The sequence below is a fragment of the Podarcis raffonei genome, chromosome 1 (assembly GCF_027172205.1).
Source record: "Podarcis raffonei isolate rPodRaf1 chromosome 1, rPodRaf1.pri, whole genome shotgun sequence".
NCBI lineage: Eukaryota > Metazoa > Chordata > Lepidosauria > Squamata > Lacertidae > Podarcis > Podarcis raffonei.
In genome coordinates this window covers 119,611,115-119,634,542 of record NC_070602.1, presented here as the reverse complement: position 1 = coordinate 119,634,542, position 23,428 = coordinate 119,611,115, and the positions used below count along the sequence as shown (strand labels likewise).

Below are 23,428 nucleotides of genomic sequence, written 5' to 3'. Positions count from 1 at the left end.
GACAGACTAGTAGCACTTGCTTGCTCCTCCTCCAGCTTCTCTGTTCATGGTGTGTCACATGAGTGAGATGAATAAAAACCCAGCAATAAAAGATAATGGGAGAGGGTTCACCTCAGCAAAATATCTGTCAAAATTACAAATACTTAAATACAGACGGTTGTTTACCCTCGCTAGATTCAACGTGCTGCCACCTGCCTTATGGCAGGGCAGATTCGAGGGTAAATCAAACGGGGAACGAGTCTGCCCCTGTGGCTTGATGGAGGTAGAAACTGTCTCTCATGCCTTGTTACGCTGTCGTTTCTACGGGGATATACGCTCGGTATTTATTACCCCTGCTATGCAAAAATCTTCAACTGGGTCCAAACTCCAATGTCTAAAATCCCTGGTAGAGGACAGGGATCCAGAGTTCACGCTAAGGGTGGTCAAATTCTGTGCGACTGCTGTAAATCCTAGGGAACAAGCTGTGCTACCATAATGACTAAGGCCTTAAGTGACAATTTTAGGTTATATTTTAGTATTAAGATTTAACTTATATATTTTTAACTGCTGCTATATCTGTATTGCCCCTGTTATACCCAATTGCAAATTCAAATGTATCCCTATTGTGTTTTATGACTTCCCTGATATTGTATGTGAGCTCGAACTGGTCTGTGACCGAAATTAATAAATTCTGTTCTCTTCACGGTGCTGCCGCCACTTCTGGTTCCTTGGTTGGTGGAGGCAACACCTCACCTCCTCTGTCTCCACACCCAGCACACCACTCACTCCACCAGCAGCAGAAGGACAAATGAGAGAATCTGTAGCTGCCTATTGTCCATGGCATGGAGCTGGGGTCATGATGATACAACATGGACCACACAAAACTGATGCCTGCCCTGTCTCAGGAAGTGGTGGTATTATGAATGCATGTCCTCCAACATTTCTCAGATGAAAATAGGGACATTTATCACTTCCTCCAACTGACCCGACTAGACCCCCCATTTTGTAACCCCCCCCTGCAGACCATTTCCTAGCAGAAGAAGGGCGAGTGGTGCTACCACTACACCAGCGGGACACAGCACACATGCTTTCAACCATCCCAAGGAAACCCCTTAATATGTATTGTATTGTATTGTATTATTTTTCTTTGGTAGATTTATAAAAAGAAAAACACAGCAGTAAATAACTGCAGGATTAGACGTGGATGCACAAAGCATTTTTTTAAAAAATAGAAATTAAGATATGGAACAACAGCCACATGGATGTTATTGGCCCAGAGTTGGAAAGATGTCAAAGTCCCTAGCAGAGAAGAGTGGCAAACCATGACTATGCCGAGATGGCAAAGCTGAGGGGAAACCTCATAAACCAAGAGGATACAAACTTCATAAAAGAATGGGAAAAATTTGTAAGTTATTTAGGAGACCACTGTAAGCAGATGGAAACAAGAGCAGGATTTTGACTCCCTTGTAGTGTAAAAAGCATTATGGACAATATGGTTTGATATTAAAAAAAAACTGGAGTACGGACTAATGTGCAGTTGTAGATGTTCAAAATAAGACTCCATGGATGGGATGGGGGAAGTCTTGAGATTCAGTATGACTTTATTGATGTGTGTTTATTTGTACTCTTTATTAGCAAAACAAATAAAATGTATTGAAAAAAGAAATTGAAAAGAAATGAAGACTCCTTGCGCTCTGATTCCCCTTCCTTCCTTCCAAGGCTGGCCCTGCCCTCTGCCTGCCTCTTGGAGCTGGCATGTCATATGAGGCTTGGCCTTGGTGGTTGTTGTCTCCCCTCCTCCTTGCTCACTCTCCAGCAGCCACTATGAGCTGCCCAAGGAAGAAGGCCATCAGTGGAGGCCATGGAGAGGCCATGGGATGCTCCCTCGCAGTCGCAGCCTGTGCTGGCTATCACTGATGGAAGTTGGAGCTCAAGACATTTGGAGTGTATCAGGCTGGGAAAGGCTGATCTAGGTAGTGTAGCACCTGCCTCAACACAATATATATTCCTTTGAAAGGAAATTGTGCCAACTGGCAGCTGAATGTTTTTAAGCCTGCAAGAATGATGTTCTTTTTCAAGAACAACGATAATGCTTCCCTTCAACTCCCTCCCCTTTGGCCGTTATCTGCTCCCATCCTTAGCCAAATGATATCTAAATACCAGGGCTGTCTTAAGCATATGCGGCGCCAGGGTGCAAAGATCCGCTCAACGCCCCTCCCAGTTGCCCAGTCCCTGGCATGCAGGAGGGCGGAGCCAGCCAGCCGCCTCAGTGTCTCGCTGGCTCAGTCGCCCCTGAACTCACGGCGCAGAGCCTCCCGCAGCAGCAGAGCCCGCTGTGGAGCTCTGACCAATGGGTGGGCTCTTCCCCGGACTCAACTCTTGGGCCCTGGACTTTTGGCTTGGCGCCCCTGAGAGCCCAGCGCCCGGGTGCCCCACACCCCTAGTGCCTATGGGTAAGACGGCCCTGCTAAATACATGAAGCTGCATTTGCTCCCTTTCCGCCCCCGCTATTCTTCCTCTGTTCCACCCCGCTCCTCAGTTGAAATGTAGATTGTAAAATTCCTTCTTGCCTAGTTTGCCGTGCTCCTCTGTAAAATGCCATTGACCTGGATGGGACTGAAGAAATAAATGATCATTATGCTAAATTCATTGTTGATGAAACCTCCAGAAAGAGATTTATCTAGCAAAACACATAAACGGCAACGCTAGAGTTTTATTACAATATTTTATTATGTGTCTCTGTAAGGAAAAGACCAACAACCATATAAAAGCTTACAAAGATGGTTAACCTCCAACACTATAAATGTGTTAATGTGACAAAAGAAGCTCACAATTTTGCATCTTTATTGACTTTTACAGAGGGAAGGAAGAAAAGCCCTCAGCAATGGCCTACCAACGATACGACTTTTGATGAGAGACATTTACAATTGTTGTCAAGCCTTGATGTTTTAACGCAAGCCAATAAACCTGGCTCGCAGATTTAGAAGTGGAAAAAAATCACACAACTAGCACCATCACATTAATCTTTTTACACTTCCCTAATTTTAGTGGTCTTGACCAGCAATGACAGGAAAGTATAGGAGCACCCGGTAAAAAATAAAATCAAAAACATCACACAATGCAGTCCAGCAATAAAATTATATTAGTCTGTTGACACTAGGGGCATTCACTTCTTCAGATGGACTGTACTCTGTTCATCAAAAATCAGTACAGAAACAAAACCACCTGACCAGATGTATTCATTGGTTCCAACATCTTTTGAGTTGGTTCTCTTGGTGTGAATCATCAAACTCATCCCAGTTTCTGTCCATGTTGAGGTAGTTGAAACGGGGAATTCTCTATAGCTTTATGAACTGCATCTTATATTGGAGGGCAAACTTGGATGCTGGAATCCGTCAGTGCTTGATTGGTGGGCAAGCATTCAATTATAATTACAGTTTTGCTGTACTGAGTGTTGAGGTTGAAATGTAGCACCATGGAGATACTGTTGGAAGGGTTTTTTTCCCAATTTTGGTGAAAGAAACAGCAGAAGGGATTTTGTTGCATGTCGTGTAAAGAGCAAAATAAGAAAATGGTATTTTTTATCTCAATTTATCTCTTTCCTCCCTCTCTCCAGAATTTTTTTGCAAATAAATAACTGGGATACAGTTGATTTGACTCTTAATAGCTGACAAAGTTAAGACAAGAAGAGCAAAGATGGGAGTGTGAATTTGTTTGTTGGGGTTCGGAATGAGCATGATTCTCGGGTTTATAAGAAGCAAACCGGGCCAATGTCCACACCAAATTCTTGATTGGGAGCGCCGATATCGAAGGGTGCGATATCTATCACCGGCAACCGCATTGTCTTGCGTGTTCTGTACTCAAAGACGGTTCGGCCCCATTCATCAGTGTGTTTCTGTGAAATGCAAAGCAGAAAGTGCTTTTAAAAAGGTTTGATTAGCGACACTTTGGATTAATATCTATCAGGCTCTTCCATGGTGTAAGGAGGAAGTATGAACGCCCTTCGTGATTCTCCTCCCCAGACTTATGAGTCATATGTGAGGGAGAAAATGCATATTATTATTATTATTATTAGCAGTAGTATTAATCAGCAGCAACTAGAATTCAGAGCATACTGCCTTTGATAAAGGAAGTAGCACGCAACCATCCTGACTTGCAGCCATTGATAGCCTTGCTATTCCCATTGATAGCCTTATTCATCAGTCCAATCTGAGCTGGGGGTAGCTCAGTGGTCACTGGTCACCCAGTGAAGCGGATGAGATGTCTGTATGTAACTATATGTGTGGAAGCCTGAATCAAAGTTTCCGCCACCCTGCTAGCAAACATTGCCCCAAAGTTTTACTTTCCTTTTCCACTTCTCACTCTTGTGACCGGCTCCTCTATAGTCAGCTAGGGAAAATGCAAAAGTTCTTCTGCACTATAAAATCCAATCGAAAGATATAACTATAAATTTAAGGCTCTTTAAAACGCACAAGATGAGGAGTGAGTGTGGCGTTTGCCTCCTAGGATGGGTCATAAGGAAAGGGTTAAATGAGTGTGTGATGTGATTGGCCAGTGGGAATGCAAGGGAGGAGTAAAAGTTAGAGTGGGAGGTTTTGAAAGTTAGTTGAGGTTTGGGAGTTGAAGAAGGAAGAGGAGGAAGAAGAAGAAGAGTTTGGATTTGATATCCCGCCTTTCACTCCCCTTCAGGAGTCTCAAAGCGGCTAACAATCTCCTTTCCCTTCCTCCCCCACAACAAACACTCTGTGAGGTGAGTGGGGCTGAGAGACTTCAGAGAAGTGTGACTGGCCCAAGGTCACCCAGCAGCTGCATGTGGAGGAGCGGAGACACGAACCCGGTTCCCCAGATTATGAGACTACCGCTCTTAACCACTACACCACACTGGGAGGATTAGGTGTGGGTTGGTAGAGTTGTATTGTGAGAAAGTGAGAGGAATTGTCAGGTGGAGTCAGATAGATAGTTGGGAATAATCAGTTTGGAGTTGTTAGGAACTAAGATTAAGAAACTGCCAAGAAAAATTAACTGGAACCATAAGCTTGTTCCTGCATTTAAAAATAAACTTGATTATTTGTTGATGTTAACAACTGACTGGACTCCGTGTGTCCCCGTGAGATACGGGGTGTTGGCAGCAGAAGAAGCAATCGCAGTGGTGGCACAGGGTCAATAGACCGTCAAACGTCCGGGGGCCCTGTGTGATTGCCACAGTGAACATAGGAGGTTTGCGAAACTGAAATTTCATGATGGAACAATGAACCGAATCTCAATTTTGTTTTGCAATGCTGGGATTCTGTTTACTTACAGTACAGCCATCTTCCAGGACGGTGTATGTGAACTTGCTGTTTCCTTCCGCCTTGATTTCGCTGTCAGTAGAACTCATCATCTTCAGGGCTCTCTTCACATTCCCGCTGGCCTCGTCCATGTAAGCTATACTGTTTTTGCAGTGATAGGTGATATTCTGAGACGCTCGGCTAGAAAGAATTCTAAGGAAGGCCAGCTGAACGTCTGCAACTTCTTCTGGAAGATCTGGGTCTCCGTAGCTGAACTGTGGGGCAAACACAAAAGGCTTGTTTGTTGTAGACTGTTGTAGACTGCAAAGGCAGTCTGTGCACCAAAACCAAAGCCATGCTGGGCTCTTGCCGTGAGGTTGGAAGAGTTTCCCCCAGTTTTTAAAGACCACCACCCCATCACCACCATTGGAAACAATGGAGAAGAAATAAAAGTGAAGAAATGATACCAGCTCCAGAGCTGGCAAAGGTTGTTCCTTGATTTGGGAGGGGGGTCCTTCCAATCAATGCCTTCCCCCAGTACATCCCCCTTTTAAATTCAAGAGTATAAATTTGGAAATATATATAGATACCCATGCACGTAACATTGTATTTTAACATATTTTTGAAAATCAGCATTAGCAATGCAATAAACATCTGATAAAAATGGCAAGGGCCATGGAAGTTGCTATGGTGGTTGGGAGAGAAGAGAATTATGTTTTTCATTCAATTAGAAATGGATACAGAATTAGCTTTCTTGAGAAGCAATTTAATTACACTCTCCAGTCAAGGTTTGCTTGTCCTAATAATAATAATATTAATGATAATGATGATAAAACAACAATTTATACCCCGCCCATCTGGCTGGGTTTCTCCAACCACTCTGGGTGGCTCCCAATAGAATATTAAAAACATGATAAAGCATCAAACATTAAAAATTTCCCTAAACAGGGTTGCCTTCAGATGCCTTCTAAAAGTCAGATAGTTGTTTATTTCCTTGATATCTGATGGGAGGGTGTTCCACAGGGCGGGCACCACTACTGAGAAGGCCCTCTGCCTGGTTCCCTGTAACCTCACTTCTCACAGTGAGGGAACCGCCAGAAGGCCCTCGGAGCTGGACCTCAGTGTCCGGGCTGAATGATGGGGTGGAGACACATCATTCTTCTTACCTGGAAGCCTCCATTCATAGACTCTCCAAACCAAATATGTTTCTTTTCGGGTCCTGGGCTTGTCCACCAGTTCTTCTTAGGAACACTCATAGGATTAGCACTGATGCACGTCTCCCCAGTTTCCATATTGCAGTATACTTTAATGGCGTCCAATTTGCAACCTTGGTTGGGATCGATCCAGTATTCCCCTAAAGTGACAAAGCAAAAGGGCATTCTTTAACCTGGGATTAGATTCTTCCTTACGCTGGATGCCAAAAGCTTCTGCTGCCTTGTGGGGTTACTTTGGGAAGAATACAAACCTAAACGATAATATTACTCTACACTTGTATGCTCTTAACGTTTGCTGGGTCATATTTAGTACTGTTAATCTTTACACTTCCTTCAAAGTCTAATTCAACTGAATAACAGCTACACATTCCCCCGACACATTTCTTCATTATCAGGAACATCAAGCACTTTGGTAATAATAATAATAATAATAATAATAATAATAATAATAATAATACCCTGCCAATCTGACTGGGTTGCCCCAGCCACTCTGGGCAGCTTCCAGCATATACAGAAACAGAATAAAACATCAAACATTAAAGTTATAGGTTATAGTTATATAGTATAGTTATAGGATCCCAAGCCCTATTATTTCCACAGTTTGCCTACAATCCAGCCCTGAAACTATTCCAGACTTGGAGCTAATGTCGTTAATTGCCTCCTGTTAATTGCCTCCTGTTGTGGCTAAGTGCAGGAATCAGCCACTAGTCGATCCCTCCTTCTCCCCTCTTCATGGAAATATATAATATAATTACACTGAGCATTACATTGTGCAGCATCATTTGCTGTCATTGATTAAGAAATGCATAGTGTACCAAAGGAGCACCACAGTTTATATTACTAGTCTTTACCAGAAAGAGAGGGAAAAAAGATCTATGGGGCAGTTCTGTGTCCCTCGCGATGCCCGGTTCTTTTCTTGAGACTGCATATTTCTCACTGACTTCTCTATGACCTGGATCAGAACAGAAATGAACATACCACTCTTAAGTTCAGGATGGCAGAACTTCAGATCTCTGCAATTCCGAGCTGGGTTCTTCCGTGAGCCATCGGGGCTAACAATGTTTTCGATTTGGTTGTTGATTGACTTCAGCGAAGTTAAAATATCGCTCATGGCTATTTTGTCCTCATCTGGCTGGTCTCTGTAGTAGGATGGTCCTTTTTCAAGGTTCTCTGGGCCACCACCTCCGCAGCATGGACCAGGAGCTCCAGGTTGACCAGGAGGCCCTGGAGGACCACCATGACCCGCAGGACCCTAGAAAATAAAACAAGCCCCGCCCATAACTCAAAAATGCACATGTACATTAGTTCATCTGTACACTCAAAGAAAAGGACCAGTCAGTGTTACTGGCACTTTTAGCCTTATGCTGCAAGACACCAGGCTCAAAATCTCCACATAGGGTTGGACTAAATATTTATCCTTTGGTCAAGCTTATCTTTGATCTGGCCTTGTATGTGGCTATTTCAGTGGCGCGTGGTGATTTTTAAAAATAGTTGAACAGTTAGGGCCAGCTTGTGAAGGCGATTGAGGGAGGGGGGTGAGTGTCATATCTCCCTCCCTAAACCAGGCAGAAGCTTCCCAGGCTTTGGAGAGAAGGCACTAGGCTTTAATGCTTTAATACTCTTATTTACTGGGAACATTTAGGGGACTAGCTTAGTTCCCCTATTCCACTAACCACATGACACTGGGCTATTTAGATAAGAAAGGTTTCAGACTAGTCCTCTCCCCAGTGATATTTCAGTCCATAACTGTGCCTTGTTATATAATAATAATAATAATAATAATAATAATAATAATAATAATAATTTATTATTTATACCCCGCCCATCTGGCTGGGTTTCCCCAGTCACTCTAGGCAGCTTCCAACAGAATATTAAAATACAATAACCTATTAAAAGCTTCCCTAAACAGGGCTGCCTTCAGATGTCTTCTAAAAGTCTGGTAGTTGTTTTTCTCTTTGACATCTGGTGAGAGGGCGTTCCACAGGGCGGGTGCCACTACTGAGAAGGCCCTCTGCCTGGTTCCCTGTAACTTGGCTTCTCGCAGCGAGGGAACCACCAGAAGGCCCTTGGAGCTGGACCTCAGTGTCCGGGCAGAACGATGGGGGTGGAGACGCTCCTTCAGGTATACTGGACTGAGGCCATTTAGGGCTTTAAAGGTCAGCACCAACACTTTGACTTGTGCTCGGAAAGAAACGTACAGTCACCCAATAGAAACAGCAGATATAATAATCATTGTCTATTTATTTTATTTTATTCTGTTAATCCTTCTATTTTATCATCATACCGATGAAATACGCAAGAACCTTCTATCACTCAGCTTGAGCTTTGTGAGCAACAAATCTGAATAAATCTGAATAGTGAGGCCAGCTGGATAGACACCTTCAGTTTCATTGTAACTGGCTGTGCATGTAGCCAGTTGTAGGGAGGAAGCTGTCTGTTTAGTGCCACCTACTTCCCACACTCAGGATTGGGTACCATAACTGTGGCTCAGGTACAGCTCTCATAAGGAAAAGCCATTTGCCTGAAATTCAGCATGGTCAGGCTAAACTCTGCAGCTTTTATTTTTACCATTCTTTATTGAGAAGCTCTGTTCAGATCCCTTTGGGCACAAACTTGATCTCGCTTCTTGTCAAGTCTTGTGCTAGGCTCCCAGACGGTATGGAGACTAGCTTTCAAGATGATGCTTCTCACTTTTCATCATCTTAAAGAGTGCTGATTCCCTTACCGGAGCGCCAGATTCACCTCTGCTTCCACGAGGACCTGGAGGGCCAATGGGACCTGGGTAGCCACTTGTACCATCTTTTCCAGGTGGGCCATTTGGACCAGGGGGACCCTAAACAGAAGAAGAAGAAGAAGAAGAAGAAGAAGAAGAAGAAGAAGAAGAAGAAGAAGAAGAAGAAGAAGAAGAGGGAGGAGGAGGAGGAGGAGGAGGAGGAGGAGGAGGAGGAGGAGAAGAAGAAGAAGAAGAAGAAGAAGAAGAAGAAGAAGAAGAAGAAGAAGAAGAAGAAGAAAGTTAGTTCTCTCTCAACTGTCTAGCCATAATTTGAGCATGCATTCAGGCTGGACAGAATCAACAGGTTACTTACTCTTGCACCAGCAGGTCCTGGGCTTCCACTTGGACCTTGGGGACCCAATGCACCCTGTCAAAAAAATAATGATGATGTAGATCTAGTAAAATCCAGTTTTTACATTCTTTTCTTTACATTGGAACACCTGTATTGTTGCACTCACTACAATATCTGGCAATCCATAGAAGATGAATATATATATATATCTACAGCTATTCGGCATGCAAGTTAACTGGAACATCAAACTCCAAAGGTAGAACCTCTCTAGATATCAGATGCATGACATCAGGTATGGGACAAGTAAGGGTGGGGCTTCAAGAGAACAAACTGGGAGCTTAAATTGAAATCCTGATTGTTCATTTGCTGCAGCAAGGCATGCTCCCCCTGCCCATCCAGCTGAGATGGGTGGATTTATGCCTTGCTCCAGGAGGGGAAAGTAGTTTCCATGGGATAGAGCTTCTCCCTCACAGCACTGCTCTTCCAATCTCTGAAACCTAGAGATTCAAATAGCAGTGCAGGGATGTTTGCAAAAGGGCTTTCTGGCAGCTCTGTGCTGCACTTTGACGTCCCGAAAATCAGGGCTTCAAAGTGCAGCATCACCTGACACCATCATGACCTCATGTGACTGACAGGTGGGTGGCCTTGCATAGCTGTCAAATGTGACCCACTGAGGTGGGGAGACAATAATCTAGCTTGACAGCCAGAAAAAGATCCCCACCTCTGAGCTATTACACTGGCCGGGTCAAATATAAATAAAATGGTTCTCTATTATTATATTATTATAAATAAAATGGTTCTCTATTAAAACGGTTCTCTATTATTACAGTTTTGTATGGGACCATAAGCTATGTTAATGTGCATGGTTTAGAAGCTAAATGTTCTCGGAATTAAATACAACTTGAATGCTTCCATTCTAGAATATAGGTGGTACCAGTCGCTTTAAAGGTAGGTAACTCAGGGATTATCTATTGATTTCAGCATTGGCTCCACTGATCAAATAATGTTAGCTGGACTTAAGTCCTATTGAAATCAATGACACAATTCCATGTTTTACATGGATTTCAATGAGGCTTAAGTACAACAAACTTCCTCTGTCTTAGAGCCATTGTGCATATGGGGTATCAGAAAACTGAAATGCCATTTTTTAATTTCTTTGTTGTTTTGAATGTGACCTACCCATAAATGAGTGGTCTATTAATGCCAGTAACAAAACAGTAAGGAGTTTCTCTCATGCATTGCTGCCAAGGATACTGGGATATCCCAAAAGGTTCGACTTTACTCCTACAAAAATGAAATAATTATATTCCCAAGTGGTATTGCTAGGCATGTTTCCTCCACGAAACGCCTGCAAAATCACTCCTGGTTTCCTCTGCCAAAACATTAAATTGTACATCATTTGTTGGATAATCCAGGCACTGTAGGGATCACTTGTGATACTTTTCGTTCTTGTCAAAGTTACATATTGTGCTAAACACTGGGGTCATGAAACAAATCCAGCATTTCCCCCCTCTTACGCAAGGAAGGCAGGAGAGTTCTGCAAACTTACACTTGGACCAGGGGGTCCGGGGTTACCAGGGAATCCTCGGTGGCCCTTCATCCCATTGCTGCCACGTTCACCGGCTTCACCTTTGTCACCACGTGCACCCGCAGGGCCCTTTTAGAAGCATATTGACAAAGAGTTTTCATAAGAGTATACTTGGGTTTAATGAGAACTAGTAATATAATAATAATAATTTATTATTTATACCCCGCCCATCTGGCTGGGTTTCCCCAGCCACTCTGGGCAGCTTCCAACAAAACACTAAAATACAATAACCTATTAAACATTAAAAGCCTCCCTAAACAGGGCTGCCTTCAGATGTCTTCTAAAAGTCTGGTAGTTATTTTTCTCTTTGACATCTGGTGGGTGGGCGTTCCACAGGGCGGGTGCCACTACCGAGAAGGCCCTCTGCCTGGTTCCCTGTAACTTGGTTTCTCGCAGTGAGGGAACCGCCAGAAGGCCTTTGGTGCTGGGCCTCAGTGTCCAGGCTGAACGATGGGGGTGGAAATGCTCCTTCAGGTATACTGGGCCGAGGCCATTTAGGGCTTTAAAGGTCAGCACCAACACTTTGAATTGTGCTCAGAAACATACTGGAAGCCAGTGTAGGTCTTTCAAGACTGGTGTTATATGGGCTCGGCGGCCGCTCCCAGTCATCAGTCTAGCTGCCGCATTCTGGATTAGTTGTAGTTTCCGGGTCAACTTCAAAGGTAGCCCCACATAGAGCGCATTGCAGTAGTCCAAGCGAGAGATAACTAGAGCATGCACCACTCTGGCGAGACAGTCTGCGGGCAGGTAGGGTCTCAGCCTGCATACCAGATGGAGCTGATAAACAGCTGCCCTGGACACATACATACAAAGTTCTGAAGCAGAGACTTACGGGAGCACCACGGGCACCGGCAGGGCCAGAGGGGCCGACTGGACCAGCAGGTCCCTGTAACAAACAACAACACAGGATTATGTCTATGCCGAGCATCGATTTTCTGGATATAAACTGGATGTGTCACAAAACAGAGAAAACATTCACATCTCTACTATTAAGCTCCCAAATATATTAGCAAACATAATGAACAAACATCACTTCAATGACTTCCATTTTCAAAAAAAACAACACATGTACGCTCAGGGCTTTTTTCAGCCAGAACTAATTGGAGCTCAGCTCTGGCACCTCTCAGGTGGGCGCCGTTGCCATTACAGTGGTACCTCGGGTTACAGACGCTTCAGGTTACAGACTCCGCTAACCCAGAAATAGTACCTCGGGTTAAGAACTTTGCTTCAGGATGAGAACAGAAATCGTGCAGCGGCGGCGCAGCGGCAGCAGGAGGCCCTATTAGCTAAAGTGGTGCTTTAGGTTAAGAATAGTTTCAGGTTAAGAACGGACCTCCATACTTAACCTGTACTTAACCTGAAGTACCACTGTATAAGAGAAAAAGGAGGCATTCATGGTGCATTCCGGCACCTCTTGTTCTAGAAAAATAACACTTTGTAGGCAGCATAGTTTTTCACAGTGCCCTCAAGTCATGTTGGTGTATGCCCCTGGATTTAACTTGGAGTGGCTTTTCATTGGGGAAAAAGGCAGTAGGTCGTTGAAGAAACCAAATTCAAGTTGTTTCAGTGGAGGAAATTCTGTTCTAGAGCACTAGAGTATGACACATGGTCACATCCCACTGTTTTCAGCATTTCAAAGGAAATGACATTACAAATAACTAAATCATTTTGAAAATTCCTGTTTTGATATGCCTTTTTTTTTTTTGCAATTGCTAGAAAGTGGGATTGACTTGAAGCAATTCACCCAAAGAAAATCTGCTGAACGGGCAAGCTAAATCTCTTGGGAAAGTGCCTTCATCTCTGTGGTATTGCTGATGGCTTCCCTGCTTCCTTGTGGTGTCAGACGGAGGTGGAAAAAGCATAGCGTACTGTTAATACACTGCTAGTTTACTATCACATAGATGCTAGTAAGAAAACATAGGAAGGCAGCACTTACTGGATGTCCTCTCTCGCCTGATTTCCCAGCTGGACCAGTATTACCTGGGGGACCCACATGACCCGGAGCCCCTGGCAAACCAGGAGAACCATTTTCACCACGATCACCCTGAGGAGACAACAAATGGCCAACGTGAGGAATTCATTTAATTTTCTAAATGACCATAAACACAGTCAAAAGCTAGTACGGTGGTACCTTGGTTCCCGAACGGCTTAGTTGACAAACAAATCGGCTCCCGAATGCCGCAAACCTGGAAGTAAGCTTTCTGGCTTGCGAACGTTTTTCAGAAGCCGAACATCCGTTTTGGCTGTTGGCATTGTTCACACGCCTTGGTTTGTCAACATTTTGGAAGTCGAATGGATTGAGTTCAAGAACCAAGGTCCACTGTATTGATTAGGACTAACAGTAGCAACCACAATCACTGGGATCTGAAAGAGCACACATGACCACCATGGTTAAGTCGCTTCTCACCTTTGGTCCTGAAGACCCATCACGACCTGGTAAACCATCTGATCCAGGGTTACCCTGAGAAATATGGGAGAAAGAAGGCTTTAAATATAAGTATAAACAGATTGAAACAAAGGGAAAGACTGGCTTTCTTAAAAGAAATCCTTTAACATTTAGGAAATATTTAGCTCTGGAGTGATATCTCCACCAAGAGTTTAACTTTGAAATTATCGTGGTCCTAATGGCATGTCAAAATAGGCTGCTGGTGCTCTTCTGAGACTGCTCACTCATTAAGGGATTTCCCACACATCACACATGAAGAGGAATGCAGCACCACATGCTGATATGCGTGCCCGAATAGGGAATCACACATTAAACTTCCATGCTACCTCTGACACAATGCTTTTCTTTGAAACTGGTCTTATGTTCAGCTGTGAGTCTGAATTAAACCATAATCATGTGAAGAGAAACCAAGCACAAAGATGTGCAAATAAGCCTTTAATGTCTAGGCATAGACCAGTTTGGACAGGTTCCTTCTCTGGTCTGCTTGGAGTCTCTGCCCCCAGAAGGCTGGCTGTTGCAGCTGACTGGCCACAGGGGTGCAAAATAAGCAGTGCTACAGTCAAGCAACAGTCACTCAGGCACACCAGAGGAAGCTTGTCCAGCTCTCCCTCCAACCCACGTGACAGCAACAAATGGGTCTCCCAGGAAGTAAGGACCTTTGTCTTGTATAGTAATCAATTTCAAAGAAATCAAGCAATGCACATGCATGGGTGCAAACCAGTATCCAGCTTTCCACAGAAGGAAGACCAAGTCTTTCCTAGTCTCTGTACTAGGTTGTACAACAGGATGTTTGAATGAGGCTAATTTGTCTCATTTTAGGTGGGCAAAATTTCTACATGCAGTGTGTGTTTATCCCTAGGATAGAACTAAGATGGAATTCTTTCCATACGTCTCTGCCTGGTTCTCCGGGTGCTCCATTGAGGCCCATTGGACCTGGTGGACCTTGAGGTCCTCGTTCTCCTGGGCTACCATTGGATCCTGGTTTGCCATCTTCACCCTGCAATGGAAAAACAGATGGATTAATGACATACTGACATTTTTAAAAAACCCTGCTAAATGTGAGCTATTGTAGGCATGAAGAAGTTAGGACCAGAGAGATCTGTTCCTAGACTCAGCTATGTCAAACCCCTTCTCAGAGTAGAAAGTGAAGCTGCTTCTTTTCCTATTCCTCACTCTCTCTTCTCACTATGTAATCCACCAAGATGGACGGATCTGAACTTGCATGTTTGGAACTATATGCTGTATTAGACACCCAAGAGTAATCTACCTGTGTTCTCCTTGCTGCTGTGTGGAACAATGCATGAATCAGACCTTAGGAGTTAGTAAGTAAAGCTTTTAAATTTACTTGAGTGTGTGGTCTGTTCATTGCTAGAGGGGTAGAGAGGTGGCAAGAGCTTTAAAGCAATGGGATATGCAAAAGGGCTCAATAACATTTCTGCCCATCATAAGCAAACTCCAAAACTACCGGGGGAGGGGGGGAAACCTCCCATTCCCTTGATGCTGGCTAATTATACCAGCTTGCACCCATATTGAAAGCTGCTGGCTAGTCAAAAGCTGCCCCCATGGGGCTAACCCAGCCCCTTCCTGCCTCTAAAAGTATTGCATTGCATCTGTCAGTAAATAATTAAGCTTGTTCCTCCTTGGACTCTATTCAGTGAAGGCAAGTGATTACTACCATCTCTCCCACCATGCTGACCATCACTGACATAATGTCACCTTATATTACCACAAAACTGCTGATATTGATACTAAAATGGAATTATGTGTTTTATAACTCTGAAGGAAATCACCGATCACTGGAGACTTGTCCACAAAACAGCTTCCTCACACACACATTTCTTTACGAAGCACACACACACACACACACACCACTTCAAGACCTAATTTCTAAAAACACAAAAGGTTTGTTCTGTTAAATAATTTGGAGAATTAAAAGTAACGGGATAATGCCTTACCTTTCCGCCAGGGGCACCATTGGCACCAGATGGACCTCTCGGGCCGGGCAACCCTACAGAACCACGTTGCCCAGGTATGCCACCCAATCCTGAAGGACCTGGAAAACCCTATGAAGAGAAATACAGAAACAAATTTGTTTATGGGATTTATTTACCTATTGTATTTATCGCCTTGGACAATAAATATTTTCCCCAGACCAACAAATACAGATGCAGAAAATGGCTTTTGAAGCTTACTGAGATATGTGTACCTGGGGGGACGGGGGAGAAGGTTTCTATTGCAGAACATGCTCAGCTGAGCAGAGATGGTACAGATGAAAATGCACTCCATGCCTTGCAGAGCATAATGGAGACCATCTTCCCTGACACTCACGAGGTCTCCCTCTCCTCATTAAGATTAGGCTTGAAAGAAGCGGTATGTTGTAGCCAACAGAACAGTGTGGTGTGTGCTTGGTTGCAGTGTTTGTGCGGTGCCATAACAGCTTCTCCAGTGAGCAAATGGACCCATGGGCCCCGACACGATTATGGGCCTCCATATTTCTTAGAAATAGTGTTCTGATAAAACTTTCGCTAAGGCTTTTGAGCCAGATAATGACTAATCCAATCTTAGGTCCCCAGATGTTGTTGGACTGCAACCCCCACAATCCTGTGCCATTTATCCAGATGGCTGGGGCTGATCAACAACATTGAGGAACCCAAAAATTGAGGAAGGCTGACTTAAAGTCTTGCCTCCCACCAATTATGTTTAAAGGGGGGTGGATACTTTTTACATTCTGAGTTGTTCCATTTCTAAGAAACAGAGGAATGGTTGAGGCATAATGCAGAACCATAGTTTGGCGCTATGTGAATGACCCTGGCAGAAACATCGAGCTTGAAGTATTCTCCTGTCCATGAGCCTGGGAAATCCTTCCCTCACTTCCTGGTTTGAGGCCAACCATAGTTTACCATTTAATGTGAACCGGCAAACTATGATTTGAGCTTGCTCTGAAAACTAGGATCAAAAACCATTATCCAATCCTGTGATATAGATAAAACAATGTGTATGTTTAGGTAAAGGGACCCCGGACCATTAGGTCCAGTCGTGACCGACTCTGGGGTTGCGGCGCTCATCTTGCTTTATTGACTGAGGGAGTCGGCGTACAGCTTCCGGGACATGTGGCCAACATGACTAAGCCGCTTCTGGCAAACCAGAGCAGCGCACGGAAACGTCGTTTACCTTCCCGCCGGAGCGGTACCTATTTATCTACTTACACTTTGATGAGCTTTCAAACTGCTACATTGGCAGGAATGTGTATGTTTACTCCTTACCATTTGAAGAGTGTTAACAAAAACTTAAGTAAATGAATTTTTTTTGTAGCGCTGTTAAATCTCCATGCAGCTAGCCTTTTAAGCCTTGCTTCTAGACTGGAGGAGACAGCAGCCAATAGCCAGCCAGACAGCAAGGCACTGCCCTCCAGGTGGGGCCACTGATTGGCCTGTTTGAAGACGGTGTCATGGGCAGGAAGACCGCCCCTGAAATCCCGCTGGCCATGGGGAATTCCCCTTCAATGGCCTATGCCTAAGCCATCAGAGGAAGGAGGCCAAGAGTAAGGGGCTGCAACTGTCCCCCACCCCCAGGAGAGTGATGATCAGCCATTTTGACATGCAGGCAAGGTAATGCATTGATTGAGAAGAAGAGCTGCTATGACTAGCTGTAAAGATTGGTCCTAATTTATTACACACCCACACACCCACAACAGATCATACACACTGCATTTGTAATTTTTACGTATCAGAAGTAAGACATCACAGGAAAACAGTAATCTTTCACCGAATATTTTTAACTCTGTTTTATAGACTCCCAAATAATGTACTTACTGGTTCTCCTTTTACACCTGCCGGACCTTTTTCACCTGGTGGGCCAGGCTCACCTTTGGGACCAGCAGCTCCTGGGCCACCAGCAGGACCAGTAGAACCAGCTGGGCCAGGAGGACCATCCTTGCCTGGGGGACCCGCATTGCCAGGAAGTCCTGGGTTACCCTAGGAGTCAATATTTGAAAGTGATGCTTGACATACAGTATTTGAATCAACACTCGTAGAATACCAAAATAATGGAGAATTTATGTTATGTGTCCAAAGAGATAGACCTCCTTGATTTAGACTTGCCACCCTTCAATATGGATTGAATTGAGCTCTAAGAACACTTTCAAAAAAATGTATTTATTCCTTGTCCTAAGTCTTGCTTGGATCCAGTTGCAGGAATTGTTCTTCGCAGCTAGGCTTTAGTTCAAGCCAAGTTGCAAAAGGACATTTTGCTATATAGAAGAAGAAGAAGAAGAAGAAGAAGAAGAAGAAGAAGAAGAAGAAGAAGAGGAGTAGTTTGGATTTGATATCCCGCTTTATCACTACCCGAAAGAGTCTCAAAGCGGCTAACATTCTCCTTTCCCTTCCTCCCCCACAACAAACACTCTGTGAGGTGAGTGAGGCTGAGAGACTTCAAAGAAGTGTGACTAGCCCAAGGTCACCCAGCAGCTGCATGTGGAAGAGCGGAGATGCGAACCCGGTTCACCAGATTATGAGTCTACCGCTCTTAACCACCACACCACACTGGCGACAGCATGATCTCAAACCAGGTGGCATAGGAGCAAAGGAAAGGAGCAATGGCCTGGAGAAAGATTGCAGGGTGGCACAGATGCCACCATGGCCTCCCAATTCCATCGCTGAGATTTTTGACCTCTCATAGAGGCCAACAGGTTCTTGCGAGGTGGTTGGAGTGGCAGGTCGTTTAACAGGGCAGGGCAGCCCACCACTCACCTCTTTCACACATCGTGGGCCAGTTTTGCAGCCCTCCATCCCTTGGTTTAGAGTCTTCCACTGAGGTATTGAGTGGCTGCTGGTTTTCAGAGCCAGAAGGAATTTGACTCATAACCACAACTGGCCTTTGGTTGAGAAGATTCGCTTTTCACTTAGTGGATTACATGGGGTTATTGGGCCTGATACATAGACATATGTCACAATTTGTGTGGAAATGGCATTGGGTAGGATTTAAGCACAAGGAGTCACAAAGAGGCACCTCAGCTGCTGGCCTGAGTGTGACCCTGAACTCCAGGTTTCCTCCTTCCAGCTCTGATGTAGGTGAGTCTGGAAGAACCTAAGCAGGCAATATTGGAGGTTCTGTAGTCTGGAGCAGGTTGGTGTTTCTCCATCAGGAAGATTGTTTTATAATTTATTAAAACAAAAACCAGTTGATTAAGACTTCACAAGCAATATGTGCTCAACTTATGGGCAAGTAAATTTTCAAATTCATGTCCATGGAGGTGGGCACTCCTCCCTGGCCACTTGAGAACTCAAAGGCAACTGGAGACATTAGTAGCATGGAAAGGATTAGGAAATGGTAGGTATTCTTACACTGTTGCCCGGAGGGCCAGGTAAGCCACGAGTACCAGGAAAGCCAGCCTGACCCTGAAAAATATAAGTGATGCTCAAGTTAACAGGTCATAAAACACTAGTATCTTCAAATACCGAAAAGCAGAATTCAAGGGACTGAAATATCCTTAAGTACATAATTAAATCACCTACTTTGATGACTATGTTGGAAGTTACTACATGAGAGTGAAAAATAACAGATTTTTTACATGGCAACTAACTGAGATTTATATGGCGAATGTGCCTGTCATAAACACGTCTGGAAACACAAGATTATTGTGGCAACCTAAAGACTCCTAGAAGTATTGCAGCAGAACCTTTCTGGACTTGATAAGATGCAGGAAGCGTTATCCTCTGTTGGCAGATATATATTAAGAGACCAATGCTAGAGCATCTTTGTGCAATATGTAGCCATGTTGTGAAAAGATATGAATGCATTTCCATTTTATCTCCACGTAAGAACGGGAGGTCAACATTTTACAATGGATGGGCTGGTCTAACTAAATAATAATCATTTTTATGATTTGTACCCCGTCCATCTGACTGGTTACCTCAGCCACTCTGGGTAGCTTCCATCATATAACAAAACACAATACAACATTACACATTAAAAAGCTTTCCTATATAGGGCTGCCTTCAGATGTCTTCTAAAGCTTATATAGTTACTCATCTCCTTGACATCTGATGGGAAGGTGTGCCACTACCAAAAAGGCCCTCTGCCTGGTTTCCTGTAGCTTCACTTCTCACAGAAAGGGAACTGCCAGAAGGCCCTCGGTGTATGTCAAAGCATGCATCAAAATACTTTTGTCAATTAGAGCTTTCAGGCCAGGTGAAACAAGCATGTAGTACCTAAACTATCTAAACTACTTTCTTATTTATCTATGTCAGGGGACTCTAGCATGCTTCTCTTAGATCACAGCATACTTTAGCAAGTGCAACTACTTGCATCTGACTGGAACTGTAATATGCATCACCATTGCTTACTGGTAAAGAAGAGACTGAAAAAACAATACTCACTACTGGGCCTGGTGAACCTCGCTCTCCTTTTCCTCCTGGGGGACCGGCTGGACCCTAGACAGGATATGAGAACGATACATCATAATGCCAGAAGGAAAATACAGACCAGCAATACATTGACTTCATAAACATTAGATTAGGATATCTATGCTTACGGGTGCTCCAGGGCCTCCTGATGGACCAGCAGCACCGGGGGGTCCAGCTTCACCACGCTCACCAGAAGGGCCTTTCTCTCCTTTTCCACCAGGTTCTCCATTTTGTCCCTATAGAAAAGTAAGACATGCATGTTAAACATCAACATTATTATCAGTAGGAGACACAGGATTTCTTTTTTCCCAGCCAGAACTTGCCGGAACTCAGTTACAGCACCTCTCAGGTAGGCACCATTGCCATTAAAAGAGAACAAGGGAGTTCCAGCACCTCTTTTTCTAGAAAAATAGCACTGATGAGATATAATAATGACTGATTACGAGGTGAATAATGAGACCTAACAGTAGCTATTGAGTCCTGCTCCCCTGCTTTTTTGCGGGGGCTGCAAATCCTGTCACGGATGATTCTGGTAGAAAGCCTCTCTGAGCTTGGCTTTGGCTGGGGAGGGCGGGCTATAAATAAAATTTTATTATTATTATTATTATTATTATTATTATTATTATTATTATTATTATTAAGAGTGCTTTGGGAAAGCTGGAATCCAAATTTAATCACCTGTCAAGCTCAATGTTTGTTTCACTGTAGATGCAATTAAAGATGCTTGTCGCAAAGTAGTGTGCACAGAGCTAATGTCTTATTAATTTCCCTGACAACTTCACTCAAAGACTGGGCTTTTCAAAAGACCACGATTCCTCCTTGGTTCTGCTCTCCAGCTCCAGCATTTATTGCTTATAAAAGATGTTACAGGCAATCTCAGTGCAGGGCGAAGGGTAGAATCGCCTCAAGAAGCAACTGGTTGCAGCAGGGCATTCTGCTGTGATCAGAGGAGCACTCAAATTCTGTTTGGCACAAGCACCTTACTATGGGGGTTATTGCTGTTTACATGTCATTGAGGTTTGTTCGCTGTTAAATCGCTATATGGTAAAAAGCAGCAGCCAGGTGTACTTGATGCAGAAGCAGAAGCAAGCACATCTGGATTACTATTAGACAAGTGGGATGTGCACCAAATCTTGCTGTGCATCCTTCCTCCTAATAGTAGAGCTCCTGTTCAGGGTCCTAGGCAGCCATTTTCTCAGTTCTTCAGAGTTCTAGCCAGCTGGTCTTTTCCAACAATTATCCTAGATTCTGTGGTTGCTGGGCATGCTCGGTCCTTATGGCTAGGCGTTTGTTTTCTGTTTCTAAAACATTTATTGTACTTCTGCAAATATCGGAGTTTCACAGAGAACACTGAAACCTCTCTCTTGTTTCTGTGGCTTGGTTTTTGAACAGCCTAGTTCTCGAACGTTTAGGCTCCCAAACAATTGGAAACCGGAAGTGACTGTTCGGGTTTTCGAATGTTCTTCTGGAAGCCGAACATCCGACGGGGCTTCCGCAGCTTTTGATTGGCTGCAGAAGCTTCCTGCAGCCAATCAGAAACTTCGATTTGGAAGTCGAATGCTTTGGAAATTGAACAGACTTCCAGAACAGATTCCGTTCGACTTCCAAGGTACAACTGTAGTTCTATTAGCACTCAATACCTGAATTTACTAGAAGGTTCAATATTTATAGGAAGCTGTTGCCTTCCTCTTGCTATGCACAGGTGAGAGTGAAGATGGCTTAATAATGATCTTCTGATGTATACTTAAAATCCAGAGCTTCTATGGAAAAAGACTAGGAAAATACAAAAAAGTATCTATGTATGTATCTATCTATGCATCTTTGTACCTATGTCTCTTCCTTCCTCCCTCCCCATACTTACAGGAGCTCCAGGGAAGCCAGCTGGGCCAGGGGGTCCTTGCTCTCCTCGATCACCCTGAAAATGTCAACGAGTAATACAATTAAATGACCTCAGAAGTTTGCAAATTACCACCTCTATTGTTGTTCCTATTTCAGTCGCGAATGACTCTGGGGTTGCGGCGCTCATCTCGCTTTACAGGCCGAGGGAGCCGGTGTTTGTCTGCTTCTGCAGACAGTTTTTCAGAGTCATGCGGCCAGCATGACTAAGCTGCTTCTGGTGAACCAGGGCATTGCAAGGAAACACTGTTTACCTTCCCGCCGGAGTGGTACCTATTTATCTACTTGCACTTTGATGTGCTTTCAAACTGCTAGGTTGGCAGGAGCAGGGACCGAGCAACGGGAGCTCACCCTGTCGCAGGGATTCGAACTGCGACCTTCTGATCAGCAAGTCCAAGCGGCACAGTGGTTTAAACCACAACGCCACCCGCGTGGCTATCAAGGATAGCAAGCGCCTAAACCCAGACTTTGCTTGAATGCCCTATACATTGACTCATTCCCCACCTGCTGTGTTCAGTTCCTTTCTTATTTCTTTATCTGTTTTGTATACCAATGCAAGAAAGCCATGCATTCCTCCCCTCCCCCTTTGAGATTTTCATATGTTTCTCAGGGGTCCAACTGTACTCTGTGTGGCAGGAAAGTTAGATAAACCCACAAATGGACATTCTAATAATGAACTATTATTTATCAAGCAGCTAGGAAAGGATCAACAATATTTTAAATAGGACAATAAGGTTAATTTCCCTCATAGGGAAGGATTGATAAAATGCATGTATGTCACCTTGGGTTCCATGATGGAAGAAAGGTGGGATATGAATGCAAGAAAAATAAATAAATAAAAATAAACGTTGATTATATTCTTGTACGTATCTACATGGCCAGACTGCTTTGCTAAAGATGCTTATTTTGTCGATAATCAGTGCTGTGTGCTAGGCATCAATTTTAGTTACACGATTTTATGCCACCAGCAGAGTTAAATGTTTAAAATGGATCACTAGAGATGTTATAATAGAATATTATAAGAAAAATGAATAGGGTACTGTTGAAATCATGGCTCCTTAAATTTGCGTAAATGTAAAATGTTAGCGGGGGAAGGGAAAGGAGAGGGAAATATGTGTACAGGTTCCTATTGGTTGGTAGTGAAATTTTTGAGATTATGCATATAATTCAGTACAGAAGAGGGATTGATTTACCTTCATGTATAGTTTTAAAATACATGCCAAAAAGAAATGATATTCTAGCACCTTCAATTATATATTGATCCCTAAGCAAGCAATCCAACACTCAAAAGTACTATATGTGAAGTCAATGGGTTATACAGAGCTACATTTCTTCCTTGGAAAATACTTTAGGAGCAGTACAAAACAAAAATTGGCTTAAATTATGATTGAAAATAAAGGATCTCTTACGGGACCACCACGGGGACCTGTTGGGCCATGAGGCCCAGCTGTACCAGGTTCTCCCTGAAAGAAAAGAATATATTTTTTTTTCCAGAATTGGATTCTTCAAAATGAGCACAGTTGACATTTACATATGAATAATAATCACCATTTTGGAATGAGACCTATA

General features: G+C 43.7%; 1 protein-coding gene across 2 annotated transcripts in view; it reads right to left on the bottom strand.

The window, feature by feature from the left end:
* Nucleotides 1-2,687: 2,687 nt before the first annotated feature.
* The window catches only part of COL3A1 (collagen type III alpha 1 chain), a 95,756-nt gene continuing 75,015 nt past the window's right edge, over nucleotides 2,688-23,428 (bottom strand). For both annotated transcript variants that reach the window (XM_053360166.1, XM_053360174.1), the window contains 18 exons: nucleotides 23,269-23,322; nucleotides 21,825-21,878; nucleotides 20,092-20,199; nucleotides 19,937-19,990; nucleotides 18,902-18,955; nucleotides 17,372-17,533; nucleotides 15,515-15,622; nucleotides 14,449-14,556; nucleotides 13,521-13,574; nucleotides 13,050-13,157; nucleotides 11,946-11,999; nucleotides 11,075-11,182; nucleotides 9,547-9,600; nucleotides 9,186-9,293; nucleotides 7,439-7,712; nucleotides 6,413-6,600; nucleotides 5,279-5,521; nucleotides 2,688-3,874 (listed from right to left, as the gene is read on the bottom strand). In XM_053360166.1, coding sequence (XP_053216141.1) covers nucleotides 3,728-3,874; nucleotides 5,279-5,521; nucleotides 6,413-6,600; nucleotides 7,439-7,712; nucleotides 9,186-9,293; nucleotides 9,547-9,600; nucleotides 11,075-11,182; nucleotides 11,946-11,999; nucleotides 13,050-13,157; nucleotides 13,521-13,574; nucleotides 14,449-14,556; nucleotides 15,515-15,622; nucleotides 17,372-17,533; nucleotides 18,902-18,955; nucleotides 19,937-19,990; nucleotides 20,092-20,199; nucleotides 21,825-21,878; nucleotides 23,269-23,322 — 2,040 coding nt within the window. In that variant the 3' untranslated portion in view covers nucleotides 2,688-3,727. The remainder of the gene's footprint in view (nucleotides 3,875-5,278; nucleotides 5,522-6,412; nucleotides 6,601-7,438; nucleotides 7,713-9,185; nucleotides 9,294-9,546; nucleotides 9,601-11,074; nucleotides 11,183-11,945; nucleotides 12,000-13,049; nucleotides 13,158-13,520; nucleotides 13,575-14,448; nucleotides 14,557-15,514; nucleotides 15,623-17,371; nucleotides 17,534-18,901; nucleotides 18,956-19,936; nucleotides 19,991-20,091; nucleotides 20,200-21,824; nucleotides 21,879-23,268; nucleotides 23,323-23,428) is intronic.